This window comes from Electrona antarctica, assembly GCF_951216825.1.
Source record: "Electrona antarctica genome assembly, chromosome: 12".
NCBI lineage: Eukaryota > Metazoa > Chordata > Actinopteri > Myctophiformes > Myctophidae > Electrona > Electrona antarctica.
Window position 1 is genome coordinate 50,156,714 of NC_136793.1, and position 11,716 is coordinate 50,168,429.

The 11,716-nt window shown below is 41.5% G+C and overlaps 1 protein-coding gene across 1 annotated transcript; it reads right to left on the reverse strand.

The window, feature by feature from the left end:
- Positions 1-6,443: 6,443 nt before the first annotated feature.
- Positions 6,444-11,192, reverse strand: LOC306933960 (potassium voltage-gated channel subfamily V member 2-like). The gene is made up of 3 exons (XM_079516347.1): positions 10,387-11,192; positions 8,769-9,461; positions 6,444-7,179 (listed from the first exon to the last, which is right to left on the reverse strand). Exons 1-3 carry the CDS (start codon positions 11,071-11,073, stop codon positions 6,910-6,912), a joined length of 1,650 nt encoding a protein of 549 aa, XP_079372473.1. The 5' UTR covers positions 11,074-11,192; the 3' UTR covers positions 6,444-6,909.
- Between the last annotated feature and the right edge of the window lie 524 nt (positions 11,193-11,716).

An 11,716-nucleotide genomic window follows, 5' to 3' on the forward strand; every position in this document is an offset into this window, starting at 1 on the left:
GAAGACATGTTTGAATATTATAACCACACCTGGGGTCTGTTAGAGTAATGTTAACTCCATAGACACATAGACACAAAAAAAGCAGCCTACAAAAATCACTGCACTCCACCTTTAAGAAGATGGAGGGGTCCGCGGTCAAATTCATATCGTTTTGGGGGTCCTTGGCCTGAAACAGTTTGAGAACTACTGATTTAGAAGGTCTTAAACCCTGTTTTCATTTGATTAACCAACCATGAGAGGTTAACTGAGCAGATGGAGTTACGCTTTGTAGATGTAGAGAAAGCTTTTCTACTTTGTGAAATCTTTTTTCAACTGTGTGATTGTGTGCAAATACTGAACTAAACTAAACCAAACTAAGGGACATGCAGGAAAGCTAATTGGAACTTTGGGCCCCTGAGAACACTGTTTGCACAGTTTTATTTTTAATATTTGATTACAAATGTGTGCGGCAAAATAATAATATATTTTTGGAATAACATTTAAGGCCCAATATATACCTGTATATATACAGTATATATTTTTTCTTTTACAAATGTGCGGCAAAATAAATATAATATATTTTTGTAAAGGCCTAATATTTTTTTAAATGCTATAAAACCTGTGATAGTTGAAGGGTTAGGTCTGATAATAATGTACCGTAAAATCATGGATATTGATGACATTATTTATGTCCATTTTCCAAAGCATACATTTATTATTTATTTTATACATTTAAGGGGAAATAAACGCCATTTTAATGCTGACCTGCAGTATCTGTCCATAATTTGAACTGAACGTCAATAAATGTCTCTCTCTTTATGTCCTTTGTGTCTTTTACTGTTAATATGCTTTGACGTGAGATGAAGATTTACCTGTAAAACTAAGAAAAGTAAAAGCAACTCTTCAAGTGATAACCATGGGTTGGTTGGTCCACTATCTATGGAAATGATTCTTTCCAGAGAGTCCTTTATACCAGAGAGTTATAGGCTATTTATGAAATGAAATGATTCCTGTCAGAGAAATAAACAACACAAATAAAAGGTCTTTCAGTTGAACATAAATCAAAGTGCATACAGACCAGGCGTCCATGCAGTAGGTGGATTATATATAGATATCTCAAATCAACATGCCTGGTATGTCACTCAGAGAGCAGGGATGTTTCAGACGATCAGTCATGGGTTTGCTGACAAGAATCATGGCTATTAAAAAGATAGATGTAGTTATTAAAAATGACTTCTATGATTTATAATTGTTATTGTTTGTTTGTTTTTTTTACATTTTGACAGCGTACAGTAGCCTACATTGCGTCTTAATCTGGGTGTCTTCTGCATGTCCCAATATTGGGTCAGCTTGTGATATGCCAAAATAAATATAAATATAACATTCAAATCAGAAGGCTAGTACCAGAAGAATAACTAAAAACATTAAAATAAGAACGGGTTAAGAAAAAGGAGAATAATGTCCATAACCATCACCAAAAATGTCTTCTGAAGGTGTTAAATTTGGTTTTACAGGACCCATGGAACATGCATGTGATGGATACAACAAACCACCTTATACAATAGTTAACTATATTTCTATAAAAGTGAATACATAAAGATATGTGTGGTATAGCTATATCCTGCTGATGGAAATGAGATGGAATAGAATGTTGTACAAAAATGCTTGTTTGTGTGCAGGACTCCAACCTTGAATGTGGCACTTAAAGGATATTTAGTTTAATCAATAGTTTAATGAGAACATTTTATCACTGAGAGACAGACAGTCACTCCTTTCTGAACAAAAGCGCTTTCATGACTCATGTGGAAAAACTGTTTTGGTAGAAAATGTATCTAAAAAGTCTAAAGCAAGTGGTTCTCAACCAGTGGTCCATGCAGGCGGGGACCACCAGTGGTCCTTGTGGACGTTCCCAGGTGGTCCCCAGCCGAAAGAGTTGGTCTCGTTAAACCTTTTTTTAATGTATGTGTCACTGTTGTATTGCTTTTTGCCATGAACATAATTGTGTGTAAGTGTTGTTGCTATTACAATTTACAATTTACAATTTAGGCATTTAGCAGACGCTCTTAATCCAGAGCGACTTACATTAAGCAATAACAAAAGCATGGCATACATCACATATATAAAACGTAGTTATCATGAATCATGCGTAGACTAAGAACGTAACAGTGGAGTATCTATGTAAACTATACATACTATACATACTATACTATACTATACTATTGAAATGTGGACAAAAATCTTATCCAATGATAACAACAATATTCTTTAGTTTTGGGTCTGAGATTGACTGGTAATCTGGTATAGTCTAGTACTAGTCTACTGACTCAAAGTAACATAACAGTGCTGAAAATGATGGCTCTTGAAAATGATGGCTCTTGGTTCTACACGGCCAAAGGCCTTCCACAAGGGGTCAGTAGAGCTGCATGTAGGAGCTAATGAGGCTCAGATTCACAGCCTGGACTGGAGAGGGACAAGCTGGAGTTTGACATACATTGTTTTCAACGAGGGCGGCGCAATTATCAGAAATTTTAGGAACGCATGCGTCACTTGATGCGTGTAACATGACAACTGACACTGTTTTAAAGCATTGTACTGTATTTGCAACTGAATAGTGGCAGCGGTGGCCGAACGGATAGCGGAGCGGTCTTGATACCGGAAGGTCGCCAGTTCGAATCAGCGGTCCGACACGTTAAAATTACCACCGCTGAAGTTCCCTTGAACAAGGCATTGAACCACTACGATGAAATGTGTTCTATGAGCAGGGCCTGGCTGGAAACAAGTTCTTGAGCTTAGCCCAGATACCCTGGGTAAATTTAGTAATCATTTCATTTCATTTCAATGGCTGGACATGGAAGTTTAGAGTTTACATAGTGCATGCATAAACTTCCCTAATGATTATATCTGGTTTCAGTATTTATTTATGATGCATTGTCTCTATTATTATTTATTAATAAGCCGGAGTTGCACGCGCTGTCCAGGGCGATGCTTCCGTGTGTGTCAAAACCGTTTGGAGCACTGTCTATATCTAAGGCTCTGCCCGACTCGAGTTGTAGGCCTAGTAGCCTAGATATTTCTCTGCCGCGTGATAAAGTTACATGAATCAAGCTGTAAAAAATAATTATCTTGATATAAACACACGGAATGTGCATGGGAGCTTGCTTTTTGTAAACGTCATTCATTCTTTTGATCAGATTACATGTTAGCGTAGCCTATAGGTTTTCATAATATAACCTTTATTGTTTATGTTTGGTAGTGTTTGTTATGGTTAGGTTTAGTTTCTTTGTTTAGTTGTTTCTTTGTGTTGCTTAATTAAGCTCATCATATTTCTTATTTTCTTTGGTTGGTTGGAGTAAGGGGACCCATTTTAAGATGAAAAACCAGGCGACCTAAGGCCAATTCCCAATACTACCTATTACTCACATAAAGGCGTGTGTTTTGATTGATTGATTGATTGATGTATTTATTGACAGTCTGCAGAATAGGTTTACAGTAGGCCTACATTTCAAGCACAACTCAATACACCAAGCATTACACTTGTCTCTCTCTCGTGTGTGTGTGTGTGTGTGTGTGTGTGTGTGTGTGTGTGTGTGTGTGTGTGCGCGCGCGTGCGTGGGTGTCACAATGCAGTTTAAATAGATTGCATGAAGACATGAGTAGCAAACTGCTTGCTTTACTTAACTTTATAGCAGAGGGGATATTGAGATGCAAATGACCCAAATTAAATCTCATCTCTTAATGGGAAACAATGGTATTATAGACCATCATCACATGGTGGCCATGTTGGCATTAACTTGATGGCAAGATGGTCGCCATGTGAATATTGTCTATTGTCAGATGCTATCTATGGTCCTTAAACTGAATTAATTCAATGATGACAATATTCAATTAGCAGAAAAGTGATTCATTTGAAGCAATAAACTATATATAAGGCTATAGACCAGTGGTTCCCAAAGTGGGGTCCGGGGACCCCCAGGGGTCCTTGAGGGAGTTCCAGGGGGTCCCCAGCTAAATGATAATTTGGAACCAAATGGACCCTTAATGGGTCTGTAACTCTGATAGTGTACAAATGGAACCAAATGGACCCGCTCTCAGAGTTAAATTAGCATTGATTTTACAATATAAATTGGGGGTCCCAGAGATAGATAGAAATGCTATTAAATTGGGGTCCGTAGACTAATGCATGTCAAACTGGGGGTCCTTGAAATTAAACGGGTTGAAAATCACTGCTAGAGCCGTAGAAATCTTCTCTTATGGGGGGGTCCCTGGCATGTCTTTTCAAATCGGGGGTCCGTGGGCTGATTGTCAATTTGGGGGTCCTTGACATGAAAAAGTTTGGGAACCAGTGCTATAGACGAATCCATGGAGCAGGTGCCCCTGTAGGCCAGGTGTGACCAGATGTCCCCCCTTTGCGTGGGACAGTCCCTCATTTCCAAGACTTTTACACATCAACTTAGACACAGATTTACTTTAATATACCCACATCAGCTGGCCAAAAATCATTTATGTTCAAAGCTCCTTGTGACTGGAAAAATCTACCTGTCCATATTCGTTCAATAACATCTTTTCATTTGTTTAAAACTGTGATGTCCTCTCATCTCGAGACTACCTGTTCATGTTTTCACTATAATCATCACTGTAACAGATCCATGATGCAATGATCCATGTGTTATGTCTACGTTATGTCCATGTTATGTGAAATGTTGTTTTGTTGCAGTTTTCTTTTTTTTTCTTTTTTTCTTTTGTTTGTCTTGTCTTGTTTTTGTCTGGTTGAACTGTCTGTAAAAAAGTGTCTTTATGTATGAAGTGTATTTTGTGAATCGCGGACCCCCTTGAAAAGGAGATGGTTCATCTCAAGGGATTGTTCCTAATAAATGGAACCAAAATTTCAGACTTTTCAGGCATCCCACGAATTGAGACCCCTTGTCCCACATTGTTGCTGGCAGACATCAGTGTTCAAGACAAATGCCCTTATAGTTAGTCCCCTAATAGTTGGCTTTCTGTTGTAAAGCTCTCTCATTATTGTCTCTTTTCTTGCAAGATGTGTTATTATTAAGCCTGTTAAAATAACATGAGAAATATCCCCTAAGCTACAGTACCAAGTCGGTCATATACCACCCATGACCAAGATTTGCATTTTTAAAACAAATTGTGGGGTTTAATGACAAAACTATAGGCAATATTATAGGCCCATGCGGTCGAATATGCATGACATCAAGGCATTTAATAGCAATTTTAGTAATAAGTTGCTAACCCCGTCCCACTTGTCCCACACAAGCGATAATTCTGTCCCTCAAATGAACATAAGTTTGGATCAGGTCACCCTACAGGTGTATGCAATCTGTGTGCGGTGTCAAGCTGCGCTTAATTAGCCCTCCACTAAGTCCCTCCCCAACCCATCCTTGTCCAATAGGCACGTTAGCAGCGAAGAAAGCTTGACCTGCATAGCAACCGTTGCTAAACTATTTGGATTGGCATTGGACAATCGCTTTTTGGGGTGGGATTTAGTGAAGGGCCAATTAATGGTGGGCCTACACCTCAGCTATGGCCACGCCCAGGGCACCCAAGGGGCCAGTGAGGCTATTCAACGTTGAAGCTCTGGGCCCTAGTGGTAGGAGGAGGGACTACAGGCGGACCCGTGGATTCATGACCGGGAAACCCCGTGCAGCTGGGCTTTAACATTGAGCGCTCGGTTGCACTTCCGCATTTGACCACCAAAATTTGGTGGTCAAATGCGGAAGTAGACGTTCTGAGACGGTACTTCCGGCAGTCTTCCGGGTGCTTCAAAACGCCACTGAGCAACTTCCACTGACATGAATAGCTGGGGGGGCGGAGCTTCGCTCCAGTTCAGTCTCTATCCTTTTATATACTCTATGAGGGCACCCCTCTGTGGATTCCTCCATACAGCGCAGGCACACCTGAACTTCCATGCGCGGCCAAAAGCCGCTGTCTCCCGGCGACTCTTCCTGGTTTTTAGACAGCTGGTGGATGGAAATTAAGCTCCACCCACGCGCGGGGGCAAGCTTTTCCGGGAATCTGGCCGACGCGGCATTTGGGGTTTCCTAAATTGATTGGAGTTTCCCTCCCTGTTTGTATTCAAGCCAAAACTCAGATACATTCAAGATTATATAAAGATGTTTGCAATTGACGTTCAACATGTATTGAAAGCATGCAGAGTCCAAGCATAGGAAATAGGAATACACAGAGATTCCAGATTTGTTTTGATTTTGAAAGCTACATTATTGGGACTGGAATTACCTGTAAATCTTCATAGATTTTTCATCATCCAATTTGTCCATCCATATTGTGTTTTCCGAATGAATAATTTCTGTGCAATATTGTTAAATTATAAGTCCATACTTTTAGCCTGCCCTATATGCCATATGTTGCATATGGTATGTCAAAGTCTGGTTCAAAAGTGTTTTCAAGGGAGAGGAGCTGGTTTACCAGGCTAGTCAAAGTCATCGTGTCATGTCAAACTTTATTGCACGTTTATATATAAAAAAGAAGATACATCTTAGAGTTGAAAAAGCAAATGAAGCATTGAAAATAAGGTATTTAAAATATAAATAAATAAGAAAAGACAAGAGAAAATAAATACTGCTTTGCTCTATCTAAAGGTCAAGTAATGTATAATTATGCCCCAAAAGTGCAGCGCTTCTGCATATTGTAGTCTAGTGTGTGTGTGTGTGTGTGTGTGTGTGTGTGTGTGTGTGTGTGTGTGTGCGTGTGCGCGTGAGACACATGCACGTAAAATAAATATCTGCAGGCAAAGCTGCTGCAATCACATATTACAAAGAAAGCAGTGCAAGGGACGAAGTATAACTATATACATTTTACACCCCGCTTTCCCCCAAAATATTTTTGTTATTAAAAAACAAAACAAAATACACATACCGGTAGCTTAGCTATAGGCTACGCACACGTCTGATATTACTCCAAGTGAGAATGTCCGCTCTGGTTGCAACAGAGATTGATATATTTCACCGTCCTCTCTGGAAACCTGATCTTCCCTCGGTTCTTCATGTTGCCCGCGTACATGTTGGCCTTGAGCTTAGCGTAGTAGTCCGAGAACTTGTTGAAGAGGATGGAGATGGGCAGGCCGTTGAGGATGATCCCGAAGGCGATGCAGACGAATGCGAAGAAACGGCCTAGCACGGTCTCTGGGTATATGTCTCCGTAACCCACGGTGGAGATGCTGACCTGCAGGGAATCAATATAAACATCACTGAGAATTCACAACTGGATGAAAACCCATTGAGACCTGAGACTAGATTCTACAAATCATCGCCTTCTAAATCCTGACTGTTTTCAGAAGATAAAACCCATGTTTCTATAACAGTGGTTCTCAAACTATTTCATGTCAAGGACCCCAAAAAGTATATGTAGCCGACCCCCATCTGAAAATATGTTGTACTCCCCCAAGAAGCAAATATTTGAGTTAAAAACGTTCACTGTGAAAGAATGCATTATTCAAAGATTTGCACACGTTTTCATGATTTTTCAAAAATAGCAGATCTACAAGCTCGTAGCACAGCACTCGGTGCCGCGTTATGAGCTTGTAGATCTGCTATTTTTCAACAGCTAAAGTTTAAAATAATGGTGAAAGTGGTTGAAAGCTATATGAGGTCCTCAGGTCTAAATAATAAACACAGTAAAATCCTGATGGGCAAATTTAACTCGAATTACGGGTCCGTTTGGTTGAATTTGGTTTGGAAGAATTTGTAGGCCTACTACTCTCAGTCAAATTCAACCAAATGGGCCTGTAAGATAGAGCTACATTCATACTGTATAGGACAGGCTATACATGAACACTGTCCACACTGTGAACACTGTCCAAGCATGAGATCATTTCTACCTAAAATCTTATATTTTGTTCTAAAGTGTAATAGAGCAGCTCACAATCCTCCCACTAGTGACCATTCGGTGCCATTTGTAAGTAATGTAGGGCAAGGTAAAAGATTGTATGGGGCATACAGTAGCCTACAATGTAGGCTACTGTATGCCCCATACAATCTTTTACCTTCAATGTATTTTCTATACGTGTTATTCCCATTGCTGTGCTCTGTAACCCTGTATACAGTTCGTATAGATTCTCTTCCAAATTGTGGAAGCATTGGCGGACTTGTCTGCATGTTTGAAAACCTGTATTTATTTTCTACTGCATAGCCTACTGTATGTGTTTTATACTGTTTGTATTTTTATTTTATTTTCTGTGATATGGACCTCCCTGGGTCTGAAATAAAGTATTGATTGATTGATTGATTATTTAAAGGACAACTTTAGTTTTTTTCAACCAAGGTTCATGTTTTAGGTTGTTATTAGAGAAAGTAAAAGATGAGTGTTAATTTTTCTTCATTTGCTGCTTTCTTTCATTTTAGGGATTTTAGCGGTTTTTGACAGGGGGCGGGGGCATTCGAGCATGGGGCTAAATATGTATTTCTTTACAAAATATTATGGCAATTTCTTTTTTTATTATTTACTATAGTCCTAATATACCCCAGGAAATTACATCTGGCCACGGAAGATCACAGGATCTACTGAATGTGAAGGTAGCCTATTGGGGGGAAGCCACACTGTGTGTTATAGGCTCAATATGTCAGTTTGACACATTCAGTAGAGCTCGTGATCTTTTGTGGCCAGATGTAATTTCTTGGGGTTTAGTAGGACTAGAGTAAATAATAAAAAAATAAATCGCTATAAAATCTTGTAAAAAAATACATATTTAGCCCCATGCTCGAATGCCCCCGCCCCCCTGTCAAAAACCGCTAAAAAGCTAAAAGGTTACTTACAGCTGCCCACCACCATGCGGCAGGAATGCTGGTGAAGTTGGTCTGTGGCACGTCACGCTCCACGGTGTACACCATGGCAGAGAAACTGAAGATCCCCATGGCGATGAAGAGGAAGAGGCAGCCCACCTGCTGATAACACTGACGGAGGGTGAAGCCGAACGCCCGCAGGCCCGTGGAGTGCCGCGCCAGCTTAAGGATGCGGAAAATGCGCATCAGCCTCATGATCCTCAGCGACTGGCCCAGCTTCCCCACCTGCGACACGGCCTGCATGTCCGCCTCGTGCATGGCGTAGTTGTCCCTTCTGTCGAACAGCTCCAGGAAGATCTGGATGTACTGCGGCAAGATGGCGATCAGGTCCACCATGTTGAGCAAGCTCCTCCGGAAGGACGCCAGGTCCGGCGTGGACCCCAGGCGCAGCAGGTACTCCACGGTGAAGAAGGCGATGCACATGGACTCCACAAACTCACAGTAGGTCTTTCCGCTCAGCTTGCCCGTGGCCGTCTTGTACTGCATCTCCTCCACCGTGTTGAGGGTCATGGCCACCAGAGAGACGAGCACAAACAGGCTGGAGGCCACCGCTATCACCTTGGCCGGGATGGAGGAGAACGGCTTCTCCATCAGGTTCCAGATGACCCGCCGCAGGCCGCCGAACCACATATCCTCGAAGAGCTCTTCGTCTTCCTCGATCTCCACCTAGAGTTTTCCGTCCCCCCGCGGTGGCGGAAGTGAATTGATACACAAACGGGAAAGAGCAGGAAAACGGGAATTAACGTACTGATTGATTTCAATGGATCATCACTACAGAGAAGGGAACGGGGACTCTGTTTTTCGTCCATGGGCGCTGCTGGGGCACTTGTTTTACAGCGCCGGCTACTACTAGTAGGGCAGGGTTATAATCTCACAAAAACTATGCCTAAACCTAAACTTAACCCTACCTGACAAAAACTATGCCTACACCTAACCTGCCAACAAGCGCCCCATCAGTGCCCATCGACTCCCGGGCTCTGCGAAAAAGGTAGTCCCGAAGGGAACTTGATTTGTCAGTGACAAATCTGGTAACCATATCCCCTGTTCTTGCATCCTAATAAGGTGTCTATAAATAAGTATTTCATAAATGTCACCAAATTGTAGTGCTATATTTTACATAGGTATACTCCGCTGAACTAAGACAAGGATGGATAGTTGCATCAGATCTGGCATATAGGCCTAAAGGTAAATAATCAGAAAATACCCAAATATACCGTACTAATAAGAACTGATACCGATTCAGAGATTAAAATAGGGTGCATTTTGCATCCCAAAATGCAGTTTATAGTTAAGGGATGCAATAAAACAACGACCTCTGCATCCACGGGATGCACTACTGTACTACTGTACTGTTTTTTATTCTAGTTTATTTTGCTAGCTTTAGTTATAATAATCATTTCTTCTTCCGTTTTCTACATGAATATAACCACAGTATAACTATATAAAATTAAATGGGAGTTAAATGCTGCAATTTGTAAAAATGGCAAAATATGACTCCTAACGTCATTGAAGTGGGACTCATAAAATGTCCCTGGGACTCATTTCTAAAAGACCATCCCTGCATCCTGAGACTCATTACATTGACAATTACCTCGGCCTCTAGCTCCCGCTGAATATTCAGTTGATCGTTAATCTCATCCTGACGTTCCTCAAAGGAGATGCGGCAGCAACGGCTGGTGTTCTTGATCCTCATGCCCCAGTAGTTGATCTCCTCCAAGAAATTCCGCGGGCACAGCTCATCTTTGATGTACAGCACGCCGGTCCGATAGAAGAGGAAGATGTTATGAAAGAGATCGGGGTCGCGGTCAAAGAAGAATTCATTCACACCGTTCGTTGCGGTGAAGTCATCGCAAAGGTCCAACTTCATGTTGTGGTCAGTGCAGGTGGCGAGGCGCCCGAGTCTGGTCTTGGGGTACTTTGCAGCCATTTTGTAGGCAATCTGGTAGTTCTTCCCCCCTACGTTGACATTGATCATGTAGTTTTTCTTGGGGGGATAACTTTGTCTGTTGTCCGGGATGTCCTCGACCTCTAGTGTGTCATCGACCACATGATCGACATCGTCGATATCGTCGTCATCTAAAAAGTCCTCCTCGTATCCCGCGTCGATGTCATAGATGTCCTTCGAGACCGTTCTCAGGTCCTGCATGGAGTTCCATGACCGCCACGTGCCCAGTGGAACGACGTCCTCCGAGAATCTCCGTTCTGCGTCTGTGATCTTGTGGTTGGGGAAGAGGCTCTGCCTCCTGGCCATGTTTTTGGTGCTGCCCACGTCGTCCATTCCCCAGCCAGGCTACACGGCAGACAACAACACACTGAGACCCACAAGCATTCCTGACCTCTACTACCGACCTACTGCTCCACCCGCCTCGACTCCCTGGTCTGCTTAAGCATGGCAGAGGATGTGAGTAGGATGCCTCATGGCCCCATTAATGTTGCTGACAGAGAGGATCCACGATTACAAGATGTCTAAGTACCATTATCCTCTGACCCAAACACCCTGGCTGCATGACTCATGGGACGTTGCTACTGTATGTACAGTATGTGGCGTACTGTATATCTCACTGAATGCTTGTTTGCATGGTTTATGTTTTTCATTTTCACTTTGCATAGCATATCATCAAAATGATATAAAAAAAAAAAGAAGACAGTGATATACTGTGTGCAGGTGAGATAATAAATCCTCAAGTGGCTTTGAATAATAATGCCTCACTTCAAAACAAACAAAACAAACAAATATACCGGTAGTAGGCCTATGCTATACAGTGATCTATTCTAAAGTCACAAAATGAAACGAAACATAAACAGTTGATAAATAAATAAATAAATGATGATTTTCAAATATACAAATTCAACGCACAGCTCTATAAAAATTGATTTAAAAATAATAATGAATCAGATTGTGGCAGTTTGTACTGTGTGTG